General features: G+C 37.6%; 1 protein-coding gene across 9 annotated transcripts in view; it reads left to right on the top strand.

Annotated features, from left to right (window-relative positions):
• The window catches only part of MACROH2A1 (macroH2A.1 histone), a 46,807-nt gene that overhangs the window by 6,882 nt on the left and 17,885 nt on the right, over nt 1–22,040 (top strand). For 4 of the 9 annotated variants that reach the window (XM_074838792.1, XM_074838794.1, XM_074838789.1 and 1 more), the window contains exons 2-5: nt 1,202–1,404; nt 14,940–15,046; nt 16,556–16,753; nt 19,237–19,347. In XM_074838792.1, coding sequence (XP_074694893.1) covers nt 1,233–1,404; nt 14,940–15,046; nt 16,556–16,753; nt 19,237–19,347 — 588 coding nt within the window. In that variant the 5' untranslated portion in view covers nt 1,202–1,232. Of the gene's footprint in view, nt 1–1,201; nt 1,405–5,984; nt 6,133–13,984; nt 14,049–14,939; nt 15,047–15,936; nt 16,018–16,555; nt 16,754–19,236; nt 19,348–22,040 lie in introns of those variants that run through there. The other 5 variants (XM_074838793.1, XM_074838791.1, XM_074838795.1 and 2 more) reach the window with 4 other exon arrangements.

Raw genomic sequence — 22,040 nt, 5'->3', positions numbered from 1 at the left:
GAACTGGTGCGATGGGAAAGCAGGCTTAAACGGGTTTTATTGTGGGGTATATAAACACACCAGTGAATTTGCATTTGTATTAGGTAGGATTTGCGCAGCAAGGAGAGAACTGGGATGTACGGAGGTATGGGTATCGCTGATGCATACCGCTGGTTTCCCTAGAGTTCAGACACAGGAGGGAGGGAGGGGGAGGTGGGGACAGCCTCCTTTCCTCTGAGTTAAATTCAAAACCCAGTGCATTGCCTAAACCTTCAAAGATACCCTGAGAGCCTGCAAACCCTTCACCTCTTTGGATTTGTCAGCTTCTATTTACAGCCTGAGCAGAAATCAAAGAGAAAAAAGTATGTTTGACAGCTGTATCAGCAGTAGATTTCTTCACCAACATAAACTCAGATAGAGTTGTCAGATATTTGCTGGGTGTTTAGACCACTGTTAAGTTAAGGAAAGGTGCCAGATTAAAGTTCATCAGATTCCCAGAGGGCACGTTGAAGCACTACAGTCTTCAATGTGGAGATAGCTGGTTTCTGTTAGGTTCAAATCTCAAGGGGTTCATTTCAGATCTTTCTAAAAATAGAACATTTAGCATACAGGAGATGTATTTTGCCATGCATAGGTCTTTGTTCTGTAAATTCACACATGCTTGAAAATCTAGTTCTTTAAGGAAGGTGAATACACTTCATAAAACCTTTAGTGGATGCAGTTTTTCCTCGTTAGCAACAGTTACTCATGAGTGTAACAGTTCTACCACAGTTGTTGAAATACACAATCGAGTTTTTCCCAGAGAGCAGAGGGTTGTGTCAGTCTCCTTGCAGAAACCATCCTCTGCTTTAATGCAGAAGCTCTATTTTACTTTGGGTAGTTACCACACTTTGCTCCAGTAATGGTACCAGGTTTAATCTGTTAGTAATTTCAGAAAAGTAATTCCAAAGCAGATTTAAATGAAATAATTTCTCTGTCTTATATATTTACTGTATAAAATTATGCCAAGATTACAATGGTAAGTAAACATTCTGTGTAAAATTATTTTAGGTTCTTGTTGTATATACTCTAAAAAGGCAACGTGTGTGTTTTAGGCACCCTAATGCACTGTCTACAAGAAAACACTGGTCTATCTTGAAATTCAGTATATGGTATTACAGCATCAGTCCTTATTGATATGATAACATTTTATTTTTATATTTTTTTCTCCTTCCTAATATAGAGAGTACTGTTCCAGACCCAATACAGACAAAATGTCAAGCAGGGGTGGAAAGAAGAAGTCAACCAAGACTTCCCGCTCCGCAAAGGCTGGGGTCATATTCCCTGTTGGAAGAATGCTACGTTACATTAAGAAAGGCCACCCGAAGTACAGAATTGGTGTTGGTGCTCCAGTGTACATGGCTGCTGTACTGGAATATCTGACCGGTAGGTTGGAAACAATGGAAAATAGCAGCAGTGAAAGTAATAATACAGAGTTGCACAGAACAAAATGAAAAAGATCCTCTGATTTATAGATGACTAAAAATGTTATAGCTGAAGTGTGATCAGCACAGTACTTACATCTAAGCCAAAATCAAGGTACCTGCTTCAGAGCTTTGATGGCTTTTGTGCATTCCAGCACTGGATTTGCTTTGACCTGTTGTAAACACTCTTCTTCCACATAGGCAGTCAGAAGGATTCCTGCGAACATCAATGCATATGGACTGGGCCTGCAGTGTTGCAGTCCCTCCTGCTCTGATTTTGTGCCTGATGGCTCTGTTTGGGTTATAATTGTCTGCTAAGCATATATGTTCCTTTTAAACAGAGAGCCTCTCAGTGTTTACACAAGGCCAGGATTGCTTACGGCATTGTTTAAACACTTTTGTTCAATTTACAGATTATTTTTGAGACTACATATGCTGTTTGCAATTTGTTTGGTTGATTCTGTGTATAAATGCAGACTCTGTTCATCTGCCCCGGATCAATGTAGCTTATTTGCTTTTGTTTGTAGTCCTTTCTCTGTTTCTCTCATCACAACAGAATGAGAACACCTTAAATAATTATCTCATCCTTACAGTACCTACTTGGAGGACAAAAGTATTATTTTTCCTCCATTTAGAAAGAAGCTTCAAAGGAAGAAAATGCTTTGCCCAGAGACATACACAACTAGACATGCAAGTAAAGGTCTTTACACTGCAGTTCTCCTCTCAAATGAGACTTAAAACATTGCAGATTTACCCCACAAACAACATTGCAAAAGTTGTCTTCTAACAGAAAATTAACCCCAAATGTAAGACCATCAACATACGGGCTTTTTGCAATATGGGTTTGTTTAAAATAAATTAAATTTTTAAAAATGGATAAGAATAAAACATCAGTTCAGTCACATTCATGTGGCCAGATTGACTTACAAGCCAATACCTGTAGGCTTGGGATCTAGCTAAAAGCACAAGTGCTAGATGGATTAATGTTTGGAGACAGATTCCATTAGCGTGGCTAAGGAAAAGCTTGAATTGGATCTCATCTCTTAGAGTAGTGTTTCTTTTTACAGAGCACCTCCTTATGTCAGTGTTCTGGTTGCAGCAGGTTCAAGCATTTTAAGGGACAGCAGTCTCTAAACTCTAATGGTGTGCTGAGCCTCTGAGGAAGAGATACAGTTCATGGTTTCTTTGACTTAAGCACAAAGTAGCACTTTGCTGGGAGTATTTAAAACTGAAGTGACCTGTCTCTTAAGACAATTTTAGATATGTCTTATAATGGATATTGACACTGAAGAACAGAAATAGGCTGATTCTTTTTCTGTAGAGTTTCTTCTTCCCCTAAAGATGAAGATTGGTAACATTAGAGAATAATTGAGTGCTTGTTTTCTGTAAGGTATTAATATTAAATTATTGAATTTTCTCAGCTGTCAAATATCCTTTTTTTCTCTTCATTTGTTCATGTTCATCATTTTCTTTATTTGGGCCTTTTCTTTAAAAGAATGCTTTTAAACTTCATAGACGGCCTTAAAAAAATAAACATTTCCTTCAGCTAGGTTCCTGCTTACAGCAATAACAACTCAAATAAAATGCTTCTTAGCGTGAAGGGTGCTTTGAATGCTGCCCTGTTAAAGAAACAGAACAATACAGGTGAGCTTAAGGCACTGCTAATGAGCAGCACATGTTATTGGTTAGCTGTTTGATTTAAAGTGTTTACTGAGGCAGTGATGGTTTAGGCAGCTAAGAATAGGCTGGGGAAATAAAGGTGTTTCTTTAAATGCTGTGCATCCTGGGAAACTGTCTGAGGAGATTAACAAAAAAAAAAAAAGCCAAAAAAAGTTGCACACATTGCTTCTTTAGGAAAAAGAAAAAAGGGAGAGGGGATGGAGGTCTAAGGGGAAAAGTACCTTCTTTTTTTCTCCCTTTAAATATTTTTAGGCTGGGTTTTGGGTTTTTTCCTCCTCTGAAGACTAGGTAGATAGTCCTAGTATTCTGTGTCTCAGGATTTTCTTTCATTCTTATACGTAGATGTGGCTCAAAAGCACAGATACTCTTTTCTTTCCTTACTGAGTTAGTAATGGTTTTATGCTTTATGACTGCTTCAGTCTGGTGGGTTTTTTTCCCCCTCCTCTTTCTGTAAGTTTTTCACACTCTGTATAGTGTAATTTTTCTAGCCTTTAATGCTCAGTATGTTTTCTGAACTTCAGGTCCTTCATCTTTTTCAGTATAGTTCAGAAACACTCCCTTGAAATGGGATGCTTGGAGATTTTTGGTTTGTGTTCTTTTTACCTCTTGGCAGTTATTACTTCACAAAACCAGAGAAATCCTGACTTTTCTCCAGGAGAGTTTTTAAAGATGCTCATGTCAGCGTTTCAACCATTTCAAAATAAAAGCAGGAACGTGACATAATAGGAAGGAGACCATGTGAAGTGGCATGCTAATAAATTGGCTTAATCAAAAAAGTAATCCTGTGCATCCAGGAAAGAGAGGAGAAATGTAAAATATCAAAAGCAGTTGTAGGAAGGAACTTCAGAGAAGACTAGGAAGGGAAATGAGAGACGTGACCTAGTAGAAAGGAACCTACTAAGGTTTGAAAACTAGTTCATGTGTGTGCAGAATATGGCACTGACTTTAATCCTTTAGAAGATGAGGTGCTAAATTTTACTGGCCCTTGCTAAAGTTTAACTCTGATGTAAATCTGAAATTAGCCCATAATGTGCTCAGATCTGGGATTTTTGGTTTGGTTCGATTTGAGATTTGAACTTCTGTAATGTTTCCAGCTGTTGAGACTTGGAATTCAGACTCTGGATCCAGCTGTAGTTATGACTTTATCCACTTGGTACTTTGAAGGCAGTTTGCTGTTACTATGTATGCACAGCTACTCATCAGAAAGTTAAAATACACATTCTATAATTTCTTGTTGTGTGTGGGTCCATTTGTAATTTAAGGCCTTCTGCAGTCTGTGCCCAGCGAAGTGCTTTTTCAGACTACATTTATGTTGTTCTTGTACATTTGTATCAGCACGTTTATGCACAGCTCTGCTAGCAGGAACATGCACTGGTTTAGCACATGGGAATTAGGCTGGCTGCTTCAGTTGCTGTGAACTAAACACTCTGCGTCTTTGCGTGCTGCGTTTCAGCCTCTTGACTTCCGACAACTTCTACAGGTGCTGGCTGGAGTACATTGTCCTTGTGTTGTCTGTTGGAGTAACTTTAAAAAATTAGAGGTACAATTTGTCTTCTGGCCTTCAGCTGATAAAGGGTTTTTCCTTACCTTACATTTCAATACACTTGACATATAAATGGGTTGCACAGCGAGTATTCTTCTATTCCTTATTCACTAAAGGTTCTTGTTAGCTACAAAATATTTGAAAATAATTCTCTCTTCAGCACACCCAGTGTATGCGGTTTGGTTTCTTAAGCATACCACGTGTTTATCCTTTCCTGCTTTTCATCTAAGGAAAGAATGTGTAATGTCCACTGTAAATAGGATGCAAGTGTGTGTTCATGGATGAATGTGCAGAAAGTACCTTTGAGTTTTACCGATGCTGAAGCAAGTGGATATACTTCCTTTCTTTACTCTGGAGAAATAGTGTGGATGCTGAAGAATTATAATGCATGGTTCTTATTTCTTTTCCTTCTTTGTAGTAGCAGATCACGCAGTGCTGCCTATCTTGTAGGGAGTAGTCAGAATATTTGATTAATTTCTGCTCATGCTGCAGAACTAATTTTAAGCATTATCAGCCCCTTTAAGCTGGCAAGAAGTTCAGTGTTAGTCATTCCTTTTGTCTTCTTTCCTTATTGTAGCACTTGTTTTACAACTGTTCATAGCCTATTTATCTTCCCTAACGTGTACTTCAGAAAACTGCAATCCACTCCTTATTTTCTTTGCAAAGTAGTGCATCAGTATCAGTTTATGTTAAAAAAAAAAAAAAAAATTACTAGGTCAGTCAAGAGGATGGCCACAGACTTCATTTGGGGCATTGCAGCCACTTGGGTGAAGGTGTATGGTTTGTATTTGTCAGAACTGGTCCACCCATACATGTAATCAGATATGTTCCCTTCAGATGTATAGCTTGCACAAGTTACAATATAGTCCAAACTTCCTTACTAACTGGAAAATATACTACTTTGCCCTTAAAAAATAGAAATCTCTTGAGCATATTTAAAGGCAGCAAGAATCAGGCCTGCAAGTGATTTCTGCTCCCCCTTGCCCCCCCATCGTCTTCTCTACACTGTAAATAATTTTCAATTGCCAAAATGTCATAGCAAATGAGGAGAAGGAGAAGTTTATAAAACAGCAGGAGAACAGGAATACAGAAGAAATGAGACTTTGATTTATATTTGTTCTGTACATACTGAAGTAAGGTAGGAGAAAATGTTAAATGTCTGTTTTCTCCATTAGATTTTTTTCTCAACTGGCTTTTTATTGCCCATTGCATACTGTTGATCATGTATTTTGTTAAAATGTAAAATAAGCACCTTTTGAATCCCACGGTTAAAATTGCATCTGAGGCATTCTGGTGCTTACCTGAGTTTTTGTTTTCAGGCTTTCTGATGTCACCAGAATCCCTTAATGGAGGTTCATGTGCTGGAGCTCAGTTCGTTGCATTTTCATCTTGATTAATTTTCGATGTGGAAAACTTTCTTAAGCCAGCTGCTGATTGGCTGCAAAATGAAAGTCCTTCCTGAATGCAGTAAGTTTAACTGCTCGCTTCAGATGCTCACTTTCCGATGTGCAAGCTGATCAACTTGAACTGCTGTTCACCTCTTGTGTTCTACTTGCTGCTGAAAATTTTTACAGGGTCACAGAGGAATACAATGATTTGCCCTGTTTGTCAAAGCAGATGTACTGCTGAACTTCTGCTTGGAAGCAGAGGGGAGCTCAGAGGTCCACAGTAAAAAAGCATAAGGTTAAAAGCAGATTCAAGTTCCAGGCATTCGGAGACTACCATAAATAATGGTCCTTAGGGAGTAATGAAATTTAAGAAGAGAATTAATTGACAGTATCTTTTTGATACCGTTGAAACATGCATTCACTACCAAGATACATTTCTTCTATTTAAATAGGCAGCTTCAGAAACACTAATCCCTATTACACTGTTGTGCCACAAACCGTGTCCCAAAAGAGGTTTAAAATTAATTAGGGGCTTGTAGGACCTGTGCCTCACTTCAGCAAGCATGAAACTACCTCTTCAGATCCAGTGTGGTTTTAATATGGATTAATACTGGACCTAAAATACAGCAGGGTTGTTTATGGCAATAGCCTCACAAGCAGAGACCTTTTGAAAATATCAGCATAGCAAAGCAGCTTTGTAACATTCCTCTTTTACATAAGGCTTGTGTCATGCTCTTAAGAGAAGTGAGATTGTCACAATTTAAAACTGCTATACTTGTAAGAAGTGCCTCTTTACATCTAAAACTTTGCATTGTTACCAGTTGAATGACCAACTTTCTGAACTTAAAAGTGCATGAATCAGTCTGCTTCAGATGTGTATAGCTGAAGAGTTTTCTTTCACTGATACACCCTTCCTTGGCTCCAACCCTGTAAACACTTACGTATGTGGCTCTCTTATCTTGTAGCCCCATAAACTTCAGTGGATCTCGAGTTACAAAACCTAAGTCAATACAAAATTACTTACCCGATTAGGGTCCTAATGTATTCTCCAAGCTACACAGATCAGTTTTGATGAAAAACAATAACAGTCAAAGCATTTTCTCATAATAAAAGCCTTAACAGTGCATACTGTTAAGCCAATATAGACACTTATTTCAGAGGGGTAAATATGCATCAGAATTTGCATTGTGACCTGTGTCATGTTGCGATAATGTACTAATTGCTGGACTGTTAAAATGTTAAATTTTTTTAATATCCTTAGATCTAGAATTAAATACTTTTTATTCTAGTAACGGTCATTACATCTATTTATTTGACTAAGTTACAACAAAGTAATGGCTTCTACTATAGATTTCTGTTCAATTTAATATTGGTATCACCCTTTGTTTTGAAGTTTAAGTGAAGTGTAAAAAAATATGGCTGATTTTGCTACGTATTTTTTTGCTACCCTTATCTTTGTCTTAATTTATATCTCTTGTTGAGAAGGGCAAAAGAATCTATAAAGCTTAAGTCTTCGCCTTTTATCCTTGGGACTGACACTTGTAGCACAAATAGCTAGAAAGCAGGAAGACATCCTACCTTTCTAGAGTAGCATGCAGTATTTAGCAAGCAGTTTCTTTCCTCAGATTTTCTCAAAATTTAGAAATTCTTACATCAAGTATTGTAAGGATGGGTTTTTTCCCCTTTTCTTTTGACAATAAGGATTATTTAAGAATGCCTGAGTTCAGCTCATGCTATGCGTTTAGGTCTTTAGGTTTTTTTCCACAGTACATTTATCCCTGAATTTCTTTTAGCGATGAAATTCCATGTGGATTCTTAGGTGTAGTCAGATGAAATGCTCCATCCTCAATATAAATTCATTGGGGAAAAATAAATTCAAGGGGTGTACAGTGAAATACAGTATTTTTAAAACAAACAGGAAGTAGTTATCCTCCAGATTGCAAAAATGTTTGTGATGTAGTGAGCCTGGTTATCACAAGATGTTATGGATACCAAAAATGGGTACCAAACCATTCTGAATGGTTTCAGAAATCAATCAGACACACCCACAGAAATAAAAACATTGGTGGACTGAACACAAAGATGGCATTTCAAAGTTGGGAAACCACTCAGCTGCATATGGCTGAAATCAGAGGGAATGTTCTGGAAAAATAGCATTTTTAGTTTGCCTGTTCCTTTAATCCTCCTGAGCATCTGCTCTTGGGCGCTGGCTGGGGACAGGATGTCAGGCTAGATGTTATTTTTTGCTCCGATGAAGTTATAGCTAGTGGATATGTTCGCCTACCACAGAACACCCAAAGTAATAGATTTTTTTTTTTTACATGATTTGTTCTCAAGACATAGATTCTTTTTTTTTTTTTTTTGAAAAAAAGTTTTTGAACATGCTCATATAGTCACTCCTATACTGCATCTGTAAAGTAATGGGGAAAAATATTTGTAAATATTTTTCTAAATATTTACTAAATAATAACTGTTGTATTTGTCTACAGATACTTGTATTTATTATGGCTTCCATTGCTATCTTGATACAAAAAGACTTGATGCGGGGGAAGGACTTTGAGACAACAGCAATTTAATGAGTCATAATATTTTCAGTAATAAACATTGAATCCCACTTCCCTCACTGTCAGAGGCAGTATCTAATAAAGCCATTATCACCATCTGCCAGATCACGTTGAAATGACTACACCACAAAATGAGAGCACAGCATATATGGATTGCATCAGCTTTGGTCATTGTTTAGCAGAGTCTTTGACACTGACTTGTATGTCTTGTTCCTCTTTGTAGGGGCATGGGTATGTGCACCCTTGATACACATAATCCATTTCCTCTTTTGAGCCTCGGGTTTGGAGTCACTTCACTAAAATCCAGAACTACAATGTGAAGTCCTCTCTTTTACTTTTGTTAATAACGTTATTAATGTTCACTGCGTTTCAGTAGATGATTGGCATCTGCCACTTGACTTCTTTAATGTTTGGAAATGCACGTTCCTAACGTGTGCCTGCAAAGGTCAAAGACTAAGCTAGGACCAAGTTTTAAGACTTGAGTAGTCTCCTGTACTCTGTAACAGCCAGACCAAAGCATAGATGCTGCACTTGATCAAGTAATGTCTGGCAGCAGTTATATTAATCATGTTTGAGTGCATTTCTAAAACATATGTAAACTGTTAGGAGTAACAGCAAAGTGTAAACTGCTAGGTAGAGGAAGCTCCAGTGAAAAAGAAAAAAGGTTAATTTGAGTTAGATCAGGATTCTTGAAGTCAGTGGGGAAGAAATAGACTGTCTCTTTAAATTAGTACTCATGGGGTGATATGGTAAATAACATTTGAGATTAAACTCTCTTTCAGGTTTCCCTGAAAAGTGAACTCTCATACCTTTTACAGAGCAATAGTAAACCAAGAAATTAAAAAAATTAGGAAGTTAAATAACATTGGATATCTTACAAAAAATAACGGATGGTATTAAAGTGTAGAAAAGAGCTGAAAAGTGTGAGTCAGATCAGAAGGCTCTAAGTGGAAGTGGCTTTTGTGGCCTGAACTTGAGTTTTATGTAAACAGCAGTCTGTCATCTGCCTCACAAAAATGCAAAACTTACAATAACTTGGCAAAGTTAACAGTTTCTCCTTTAAGGGGCTTAGTTTTGATACAGCTCAGACAGTAAAGACTGAAGGGTTTGGGTTTTTTATCGTGTCCTAAGAGAATGATTGCCCTGTTGAGAGTTGAGGTTTCATCAAGGCTTGTTCAAAGCAGTAAAATTTCTTGAATTGATTTTCACTGCATCAAATTTCCATGACTTTGAACCAAGGCTGAGAACTGTTTTATTGGAATGCATGAGAGGGAAAGTGCTGTGAGAGTGAAGGTAGAATCATTTAAAAACTGCAGATTCCAGGGGGATTGGGTGGAATACACAGAAGAATGCAGGAAACTTTTAACAGTCTTGGTTGATTTGGGTTGATTGGGTTAAAACCTTCCGGAATCATGTAAAATGATTCTGAAGTCAATAAAATGCTGATGGAAGGATGATTAATTTAAACTACAATAAACAGACTCCTTGTCATGTAGTTGGCTTTGTAGCAAATACAATTCCACTGAGAAAATATGTATCAACATTCATTTTTCTTTGATTTCTGGATATTGTTCTCAATTTTCTTTTGAGGAGAGGCTTCAGAATTTTTTAGAACCCCTGACTTGTTCCTGTTGGAACTTGCGTGTTCAGAAACTGGCCTTGCGTCAACACATCACCTGTTAGTTGTTAAGGGTTTAATTTTCAAAGCTATGATTTCATCTCCCTGAAGAGAAGGTGGACAGAGGGATTCAATGCAACAGCAGTGTTTTAGCTTGAGATGTAAACCAAAAAAAAAAAAAGAAAAACATTTTGGGGATGAACTCAGACCAGATTGAATTGAGTATTCGCGTTAAGAAAGTATTATAGCCCGGACTGCATGATAAGCTAGAGGCCTTATCGTTTAGGCTTTAAAGGAGTTTTATTCAGTAATGACCAGGAATATTTTGTTTGAAAATTAGGATAAATTAACTAGAGCATTCTCCAGGAGTGGGAGAAGAATGTATTTGCTTTTGTTTCCATCTAGGTCTGCATTTGCTACTGTGCCTGCTTTGTTTAGGTCTGATAGCAATTTGTTTCATTTTAACTTCATTTAACTTGTGTTGAGGTTTTATTTTAAAAGTTGTGTTGTGAAATACCAAAGCAACAGTATTCAAGATGGAGAGCAGTATCACTGTGAAACAGGGAAATGCAAATAATGAAATTGGGAACTTAGTAGGATGGCCAAGAGATGACCAGAGATCGGTCTCTGCAAGTAAAGGATGAGGAACTCTGAAAAATTCAGGCTGAGGTTTCTGTGGAGACTTCTAAAACTTTTTGGTTGTGTTTGAGTAGGAAATGCCTTGAGAACAGCTTTTCCTGTGGTCTTATCTCAGGCTTAAGTACAAAGATATACAACCTGTTTTCTTTTCTCCTTTAAAAATATTTAACTGAACTTTTAAAAATCTCAGGAGGAAAAGAGTTTTAGTTCAAGTGTTGAGAACAGGCTTAGACCAGTTTTCACTGTCTATCCATCTGCCTAGTTCTAAACATTGCAGAGGATTTTTTTTTTTATTTTATATAAATGAAAACTACATTTAGGCTAATTTTTAAAAGAAAATTTCTGAAGCTTCTCTTCCCACTTTAACCATTTAAAGATGACTGAAAAGAAAAAAAAAATATTGATCACAACTATGTCTTTGAAATCAAACTGATGTGTTCATATTATAGTCAGACTCCTAAGGCATCCATCCCCTTTCTTGCTACATAACAGTTGTCCGTACAGGAATATATCACCTGCTGACGTGGCATTCTTACTTAATTTTTTCTTTCCTAATTATATACTTCTCACAGCTTTTTTCACTGTTTTATATCTGCAGTTAAAGCAATACATGCTGGTTTGCTTTCTTTGTTTGAAATTATTTAAAAGCACAGAAAAAGCCGTTTGTGCAAATACAAAGGATATCTCTTCATATTAACCTCAGATTTCAGTGTGTAGTAATTGAAAGATTATACCTTCAGGAGTTTATGATATTGAATAACTTGTATATTTTCCTCATTTAGGAAAAAAAAAACCCCTAACAGATTATGGCGTTCAGTACTTCTGTAAAGTGTCTCATAGTTGCCTTTTGCCTGAGCGGTGGTGGTGTAATTATTCTCTAGGGGGGAAATGCCTTGAGTAAATATATGAAAGGAATGGAATAGACATTATGCAACTTACATCCTTTCTGTGAGGCCTCATTTTTGTAAAATGTTTCTTGTTTTGGTCTTCTGGCTGGATAAATGCAAGCTGACTGAATCCTGATGTCATGGAAGCTCTTAACACTTTCTTTTGCCTCAACACTTACAACAAAGCCTTCTCTCTTGACCCTGTTTGGTTGCAGGAGTTGATTTTTGAATGTCTATTTTTTCCCCCTGTTGGAAGATTACCTTTAATGAAACAGAACTCTTTAGTGACTCAAATCTTTGAGCCTGATAGAATGGCACTTCTAAAGATGGGTCTGACCTAAGAATTCAGATCCAATCTCAATTTTCAATACCTTTCCCCACCTACTACTCTTTCCAGCTCCACATCTAAATCTAGAGTGATTATTCTGGAAATTTGAGTCAGCTCCCTTACAGAGAGAGCTAGATTTTTCATCTAATTTAAAATTGGTTTAAAATATGGATGAAACACCATTTAAATCTTTAGAATTGATGTAGCATAAAACAGATGTGAAAGTAAAGCAGGCTGCAAGCAAAATCCAGGCAAGTAGTCCAGATCCCATCTGGGTCCAGAAAGTCTTCATTTCTAGCATTTGTAAGTGCTGTGATCTGTTGGGTTTGGATTAGGTTTGTCTCCGTCAGTGCTAAGTCAAAACATCGTTGCCTCTATTGTCTTCAGCTCGAATACCTCCTAATTTTCTGTTTTTAAATAGGGGAGAGTCCCCCTTTGACCGGACTTGTGTGCAGGGCTGTGTTTTGCTGTTCTCTGTGCTGTGGGTCTCTGCTTGCACTTGAGCAACACTTGATTGTTATTGGAGAGCTGAGGAGAAGGCCAGAAGAAAAATTCCACCCTCCATGCCCTCCTCCTCCTCCTCTCTCCCTCTCCCCAAGCTCCTCTTTTGTGGTCCTCAACGCCAGTGCAAGGCGTTCTGTTCCTGAAAAGGAAGTGGGGTACCTCGACTTCCCTGAAGGACCATTAGAAAACTGTAATTTCAAAATGAGTTTCCTGTCCAAGGAAGAGGGCTTAGCACTTACAAGAACAGTTCTCCACTGTACAAGGCAGACATTTCAGTTTTATGAGGAACAAATAAAACATTCCTCTGTGCTTTACAGGCATAACACTTTCTTAGACTCTTTAGTTACAAAATGACCTGTCTGCATAGTTATGCTGATCAGTTGCAGAGAATAACACGGCCCAACTGTTTAGCAGTGCCTGATGCAGTAAAGAAGCGGAGGTGGTGGAAACAGAGGCAAACTAAAAAGTAGTCTGCTGTTTGCGGCAAATCCTTCCCATGCTTTTCAGCTGGTATTTAAAGTCTGAGATACAAACCAAACAACTCCTGATCTAGAGAGGTGGAGATGCTGACGTTATTACAGTGCCACAGAATCTTACCGAGGGCAGTGGCGATGCGCGGGGTGTAACCAAGAGCACAGCTTGTCCTTTGGAAGGTGATACAGGTCTCATGTCACTACAGGCGCTATATGCAGTGCGGAGTGCAAGCTAACCCTCCCCTGTCTGAGCTGCGGCTTTTGAGAAGTATGTGAAAAGGATTATGTCAGCTTAATTGAGTTCTTTGGAGGTGTGGAAAGCATAGTCAGGTTGACCTTACCCTGCTAATCCTTCTTTAAAAATAAATTAAAGCAATTGTCAGCATGAAATGTTGAGTTACTTTTGGGGGCTTAGACTTAATATTTTATCTCACCCTATAATAAAGTTAATTGTGCACTTTGAAGAACACAAAAGCAGTGAAAGCCTACCAAAATCCTCGATGAAGTTTAACTGTAGAACATCCAGAAGCAGCTGGAAGTTTTCCAGTAGGTGTCATAACTAGTTTATTATGGGACTTACGATGAAAAATAATTGGAGAATCATGTTAAATTCAGTCTAATGAAAAGCCGTAGTCTGTGCTATATAGTATTACTTAAGATTTACTGTGTGTTATGGCAAAGGCATGTGGTCATGTGGGCTTTGATTTTAGTCTTTCATTTCCAGATTAATGTCTTAATTCAGTTCTATTTGCCTCTAAAGCAAGCATATGGGAGAGCTGTCATGGTATAGTCAGTTTTAAATGGGAAATCAATCTCATGCCCTATTCTAATGCTAAATTTTAATATATTAGTGTGTGATAGATGTAAAAAAGATGTTTTCATTTTCTTTTTTTTCTCTTTTTCTCCAAATGTTACCAGGTTTGCAAAAGGAAATATACCAAAAGCAACAGTGAAACACAGTCTGTGCAGAGGGAGATGAAAGGTTATGTATAATGGAGACAGCAATAGCACATAATTGCAAAGTCAGATAAACATGTTATGTCATTTTTTTAATTGTTCCCCAGACTTTCTTGTAATAATTGCATTCTTTGACTAAGGCTTGTTGAGTTGAAGACAGATAAGTCAGCAGGTAACGCTCTAGCCTTTCACTTCCTAGATCCTTGCAGGGGAGCAAGTTAATGTTTCCTAATTCCAATACAAGCCATCATATATGCACAGCTGTTAAATGTATTTTGTCAGGACTAGAGATTTCTTCTAAGGAGGTAATTTACTAGGAGCAAACAAAAATGATGCATCAGTTACTTTTTCTGGACAGAAACTTCTTCTCAGATAGAGAAAAAAATTCATTAGCTCAGGGTAGCAGCAGTTTGTATTTTTAGTGTACTAACTTGGATGTGTGCTTACATGCTTCCATAATGTTAAAAATGAGAAACTAGGAATAGCATCTTTTCCAGTAATAAAAAAGTAGAAGCGATGCAAGCCAGAACTCACATTTATGACAGGTTTGAGGAAAAAAACTATAGCATTTACATATCTAGTACTCTGTCACCTGATAGGAACAGGCTCATAGGAGATAAACACACAGTAGCCTAGAGAAGAACACTGAAAAGTCAAGAATCTAGGGGAACTGCTTTAAAAGGACAAAAAAGTAAATATTGTTTAGACCACAGGACTTGAAGTGTACATTTGTCTTTCAGTGATTAGACATATGAAAAGAAAATTATAATTTTAGAGGTAGATGTCTATTGAGGGTACTCTACAGCAGTTAGGAATAACGTGATATAATTCAGGTATCTCTTTGCATGGATGCTAAATAACATTGATTTTTCTTAATGATCACAGTGTAATTAAAAGGGGCTTACTTTTTCCCCAGCGGAAATTCTTGAATTGGCTGGAAATGCAGCAAGGGACAACAAGAAGGGTCGAGTCACTCCTAGACACATCCTGTTGGCTGTAGCAAATGATGAAGAATTAAATCAGGTAAGAAAAAACTCCGCCGTGTGAGGGCCAGGATTTCCTTTAGGGCTTTTTAAATTGTCTTTCCATATAGCTGAATTGTAACTCAAGACCTCTGCTTATTGAGTAGCCCACCAGGAAACAGCTCATTCACTCCCTAGCACGCTGCCTGTGTAACTAACTACAGCACTCAGCTTAGTTATATATTTCAGGACTATTAAAATGTGTAAAAATGCAATGGAGATGTAATATGACATTTGCTCACACTATTACAACCACTTTTGTTAGAGTGGGACGTTGTCATAAACTTCATAGAGACACGGAGAAAATCTTGTAGATGCTTTTTTTGTTTGTTTTTGTTTTCCCTTTACATAGCTTAGGACTCAGTGGGACCTATCCTCTTCCCATTGAAGTCTGTCGTTGTGACCACAGAATTAAGAGCTCTGGAACGCTTGCAACTCTGAGTCCTTTGTGGATTTCAAGATGCCTTTAACATAGCCAAAAAAAAATTGGGCATGATTATTACAGTGTTGTGGTGTCAGCCAGAGGCACTGGCTAGGATTAATGTACATTAGTGTGAGGTGCTGTAAAAACACATCTGAAAAGATACTTTTTCCAAATCTATGTATCATCATGGGGCAGGAAAAAAAAAAAAAAATCCCCAAACCAACCTCCCTCTGGCTTTGTCTGAAATTTGATAATACTTTCCATTCATCATCCCTTTGTGAGCTTGGAGTCTCACTGAGTTGTGATTGGGGAACAGTAAACACGAATCAGAAGGTGGGAGTACTCAAGGGACTTTGTCACTGTTTGTATCCTCCTCAATAGTGAATTAGTCCTAGTTAGATGTATAAAAAATGGGTTAAAGTGGTTTTAAATACAGAACATGATATATTTCACCTCTGCTTTTAAAGGCTTGAATGAACTGCACACTTTTGAATATTGATCTGCTTTTCTTCAACTACATAAAGATTTTTTTGAAGAAAGACTTCCAGGTATAGAGATTTGTATAAACGTTACCCTTCATTTGAAGTTTCTTTTTCTAAGAAAAAAAATGTTTTAAAAAGCACTTTCAAGAAAATTCATCAATTGGGACCTGTATCGGGTTCTCCACAGCATGGTACCCATTGCAGTCTGGTACCATGGACTTTGGGGTCCCATCTTTCTCACACAGGCTGCCCCGCAGAGCCCCTGTGGCTGGGGCTGTCTGGTTTTCTAGTAGCTGGGTAACAGTCTTCATCTCATGGCTTCATAGAAACAGATCTTTGTGTGAGCCCGAGAGATGCTGACAGTAACAAGCATATGTGCAAGAAGAATACATATTCCCTTTATAGTTAAAATCTAGTACGTGATCAGCTTCATTTCATACATTTCACGCTTCTCTTCTTCAAGGATAATGTGTTAAGAAACATCCAAGTACCAATTAAAACTTGAGGCAGTGTACAAAGTTTGCAGTAAATGTCATTTTCTATTTATTGGTGAGTAAAGGCTGGAATTTGTCATCTACAACTTTTTTTATGTTTTTTTTATTAGCTATTGAAAGGAGTCACCATAGCCAGTGGTGGAGTGTTACCCAATATTCACCCAGAGCTGTTGGCAAAGAAGCGGGGATCAAAAGGAAAACTGGAAGCCATCATCACTCCACCTCCAGCAAAGAAGGCAAAGTCTCCATCACAGAAAAAAACTGTATCAAAGAAAACAGGTGGCAAGAAAGGAGCAAGGAAATCCAAGGTAGAGTAATTGTTTATTTTAAACCCAAACAAGCTTGCTTAGTAGTAGCTGTAGGGACTTTCTGTTCCATGTGTTGTTAACAGTAGTGATTTCAGTAGCAGTGTAAACAAATGCTGAAGGAGGAGTGCTGCCCTTCCCCTAGCCTGGCTGGAAGTCTGAAAACCCTCAGAAGTGGCTCAGGTGTGCAGGACAGGCCAGCAAGCTGTAAATACTCTGTTCCATGTGCGAAAAAGTCGTCAAGTAGGCACAGGCTGGAGGCACCAAGAGCCAGAAGAAGAAGATGTATGGGGGCTGTACTAGTCGTGTCTTACTGGTGAGCAAACGAGACCTTACGCAGCAGCTGTAGGGGCAGCTTTGCTGGGACTGAGCAGGTGCCTGCACTGGGCTGGGCAGAGTAAACTTGCTTGGACTTTGTTCAAGTATTTATATGTGTCTGCAAGAAACAGGCAATCTGGGTATTTTTTTCAAAAGTAAAGTCACGCTAAAGCAGCATTTTGCAATTTTAAATATTGAAGAAAAACAACAGCCCGAGTCACTTGCATTGTAATAATGTCCTCAGCCATTAGCATGTCACAGGCCTGTTTTCAAGTGTTCTATTTTTCTGGTGTTTGTTGTTTTTTTTAATGGGTTTTGTTTTGTCCCAGTATAGTATAAGATTCCTCTTAGTTGATTTGATGTAATCCAAGGAGTGTGAAATACTCCTTCTGGAGCAGGATGCAATTCTGCTAGATCAGGTAGCCAAGTCTTTTGAGCATCAGAGAAACTGTATTGTGGCTGCACAGAATTTCTTTGGCTGAGCTGAAGACCCACAAATGTCCTCCTCTGTTATTAGTAGTATGTTATAGATGAGATTCTTCCATGTTTAGACTTGGTTTTTTAAATTTTTAGTACTGAAACTAATTCAAAACAAAGTGTGGAGGTGAGGGGAAGAACATGAGGACCAAAATGTGATTTTTCTTATGCTAGGAAACAAATAAGATCTTTTTTTCAAGCTATGGAGAACATTCCTTTATTCTTTTTTTTTGTTTCAGTTTGTAGGAGTAGGGAATCTTTTTTTTTTTTTTTTTTTTTTTTGGCAAAACATCTACTGCCTATGAAAGTAGGCAGAAAAGTACACAAACTTCACATGAAATGGACAGTGCCTTCCAGGTTGAACAAAGCTTCTGTATTCATCCTGTATGTCTGTTATTGTTTATTTGGTCACTCTTCTGATTGTTTCACCTTTTTGTTTTTCAAACTGTTGAATTTAGTTTTCTCTCTTAGAACACCTAGTAACTGACATTTCAAGTGCAGTGCTTCTAATAACCATGCACTAATAATTTCCCTAAATCTGGAATTTTTTTTCCCCTGCTTGATTACAAAAGCAGGAAGTCTGTTGTGGGGTTCTGTTTTTCTTCTACACAATAAACTGTATTGTCTGCTTACTATATTGGTATTTGGCTAACAGTAAACTCCTGGGGAATTGAAATAGGACTCATGAAAATCTAATTTTCAAAACATTTGTGTAAAATAAAGCATGGTTACAGCTTCTAGAAGCACCAGTATACCCTTGCATCAAAGTCCTTGTGGTTGCTCAGCCACAGATTTAGTTTATATACTTTGGAAAGGGACGATAGAGAACAGTGGCTTGCTTAATATTTCAGGTGTGCTTTTTAGCTACAGCACAGATATTGCTAAGTCACCAAAGGTTTATATGAAATTATAAGTAGTAATTTTACTGAAAATATGAAATTATTTTTTGGCACCAACCAAGTTTATAACCACAGCAGTCAATTCACTATCTTCATGAAACAACCTTTTCAAAATGTTCCTCATTCTCATTTTTATTCAGTAAATCAATTCATTCGTGAAACCTATTATTTTACTTCAGTAATACAGTTGAAAAAAGGAATGGTGGTTGAGGGGAACTCCTTCTCCCCTTACAGTTTTGCTGGAGATAAAGGAAGGTGATGATATTAAACAGGACAGGTAGAAAGTAGATGTATTCTTCTGACACTGGCTCTAAGGATGGCCAGATTTCAAAGCAGTATTTCTAAAAATAAATTTGTGAAATCTGGGAGCACTTCCCTTCACAGAGAGATAAACTTTGAGCTCTGACAAGTCAGTTTTTACCTTAAAATAAACGTCTGCCCGCACATATAAATAGAGACATTATCTTTTTCCACACAAGCCATTAGAAAGCTGTTAAAAGTTTGGGGCTGTTTATATGTTTTCCTACAAAATTTAAGGCAACTGTCATCTGAATTGTGCGCTGTCGTAGGCAAGAAAAGGGTTGTGTAGATATGCAGATATTGAGGTTGTTTCTCCTATTGATTCCTTCAGCTGTAATCAGTCACTTTAGTTAGACTACAGGATAAAATCCAAACGCCACTGTACTAGCATTTTATTGCCTGGTAAGCATTTATGGCTTGTCGTATATCTTAGTGTTATTAAACTGTTTTTCTCTCAGCCTTGAGTTAACTAATTAACTATATTTTCGGAAGAAGAAGCAGGGAGAAGTGAGCAAATCAGCCAGTGCTGACAGTACAACAGAGGGAACTCCTGCAGATGGTTTCACGGTCCTGTCCACCAAAAGTCTGTTTCTTGGCCAGAAGGTATGCTCCTGCATTTTTATAAATGAATACCTATTCTTCAGTGCTGCTTAGGGAATACCCCTTCCCACCACCCCCCTTTCCCCAAAACGTCTAGGTACAATGGACATTTCCCCACTGAGCACTTGAGGAGGTGTATGGTATTAGTTTTTGAACAAAGAAATTCTCTGAAACAACTTTTAGAACATTTTAAAAATACCTAAATGAGTCTTCGTATGGCTACATAATTAAATACGCAAATAGAAGGAAAGCCTGTGTGCTTGTAATCTGTCTCGCCTTATTCATAAACAGCATAATTGTTACAGCTAAGCTTCTGCCAAAGATGAGATTATTCTAAGAATAAAATGTCTTTTTCCAATGGGCAGCCCACTTCATTGCTGATGTAAACGATTTTCAGGTTTTTATCAAAAACCTATTTTAGACATTTGTTCATAATAGTGGTTTTCTGTTTTGTTCTGCTTTGTTATTTACAAAAATTAATGCTGTGTAATAATGAATGATGCTTTTATGAAAAGCTAGAAGTCAACAATCCTTTTTTCCCTGTGAATATGCTTTGGGATGTGGGGTGGTTTAATACAGATACATGTCTGCTTAAAGAGAGGATCCATTTAAAGAGACAATTCATTAAATTAATTTGGTCTTGAAACCTGCCTTTAGTTCGTGATACAAAATTTTGTTAAGTAAAACTGCATCTTTCTTCTATCATTCAGTAATCAGATCATTGTGTTGTAAGTCATAAAAGATGAGCCATTGTCCATTGTGGAATGTATCTCCTCTGACTCATTTTTATTTCATACTGAGGTTGTTCATTTATCCTTCTACAGTTTGTTTGCCAAGTTTAACATGCATGAGAGTAATGTTATTTTTTGCAAGACTTCTGATTTTCCACATTTAATTTTACAGCTAGAGCTAGGTTGCTGCTTTGGTAGGGTTTTTTTGTTATTTGACTACTACTAGGGGGGTGGGTTTGAACACATTTTTAAAAACACTTTGATGACTAAATTAGAACCCAAAATTTATAAACTACACTACTGTTTCAAGAAAGCGAGTAATGTCAGACTTTTGGACCTGATTTTGAACTCCTTTTAGCTACCGTAAGAAACCTGTAACAGGACTTAGTGTTGTGTTCCAGCAAGACTGACCCAGCAAATCAGTGGGGCTTTGCTGTTGGGCTCGGTGGAGGAGAATCAGCAGCTCCAGAACCGCTTTAAGCTGTGGTGAGCAAAGCCAGTGTCTGTTGTAGAGCTCTCCAGTGAGCACCTTGTGCTGGGAAATGGACTTTCTGGCTTTCTCATTCACTTGGAGTGCAGCCCCCTGAAAAAATTACTGGTATGACACGTCCATCCCCGTACTGGTTTGTCATCAGTTAGCTCTATGCATGAGAGGGCCCAGGTGTTAGCCTTTATTTGTAACAGAGTACACTTAGTTAAAATAAAAAATGAAAAGGAAAATGAAAACCCATTTGCCTCCTGTGAGGGAGCACTCCAAATGAAATGGATTATTTTCTGAGGGGTAGAGAATGCATAGGTGCTGCTGAGATGTGTCTAGCACAGGTTATATTTTGCTTTTGATTCCCTGTGAGAAACTATCTTTAGAGGCACTAAATGGTTAGTGAAAAATCTAAGAAGAGTAGGCTATGTCTAACAAATATAAGAATTTTCTGTATCCTATTACGTGTGAGTTAAAAATTAAATTCTTACATTATTTATCAGCTCAAACAAGGTATTAATGTCTTTGTTCTGATTTTACCCCCAAAATAGCACATTTAGACCAACCTAAATTCTTCTATGAAAATGTGGAAAACTTAAAATGTGGAAAACATTTGCACTGTAGTGATCAAAGAGATTTTGTTTAGCATAAAAACAAAAAAAAAATGCTGTCTTACTCCTATAAATATTTTCAGACCATTCCCCAGAAATTATTTTCCAAACATGCATTTTCAAAATTATCAAAATAATTTTGATTTTCTTGTGATAAAAAAGGCAAAGATAAAACTTTCAATCATGAAATAAGTGGAGTTGAATGCATCCACTTTCCTAAACTTGACGTGTGTTTTGCATGGGCCAGGAGGCTCCTGGGTGTGCCAGGATGTCTGCTGCTATGTGCAGGTTTAACAGACTGCAACCTCATTGATGGTGGTGTTGTTAATTATTTAAGTGACACATGGAAGTCTCAAATAATTTCTATTTATTTTGGAAATTTACAAATTAAGTATAACATTTATAAAAACTCTAGTGACTTTGAATCAGGTAAAATGCTTCTGCTTAGCCACTTCTACATGCAATTGCTGTTTAAAAAGATAATATTGATTTTTAAAATATTTGTCTAAGTTTAAGTCTGATGCTTAACAGACAAAAAAATTGGTTTTGTTATACTTGTCTTAAATTAGTGCCACACGGTATTCATAAACATAACCACGGGTTTTCTTCAGTAGCTGTTCTGGACAGTAGCGTTGCAGTTTGATTCCTTAGACTTGTGCATGTTGCTTTTTTTTCAAAGCGCGTGAGGGCAGAAGGTGTTTGCCTTTGTGGAGGAGGCGCTTTCAGCATAGCCTCACTCTCCTTAAACAGCGTTTTAAGGGAAGGAAAAATCTGCTAGTCTCTTGGCTAGGGAGGACAGTGTGCCTAGGTGGTTCAGCTGGAGGCCGGGAAACCAAGAGTCCCGGCTTCTGGTTTTGGCTGATTCAGAGATTCTGT

This window comes from Strix aluco, chromosome 13 (genome assembly GCF_031877795.1).
Source record: "Strix aluco isolate bStrAlu1 chromosome 13, bStrAlu1.hap1, whole genome shotgun sequence".
NCBI lineage: Eukaryota > Metazoa > Chordata > Aves > Strigiformes > Strigidae > Strix > Strix aluco.
This window is presented reverse-complemented; position numbering and strand designations above follow the sequence as displayed.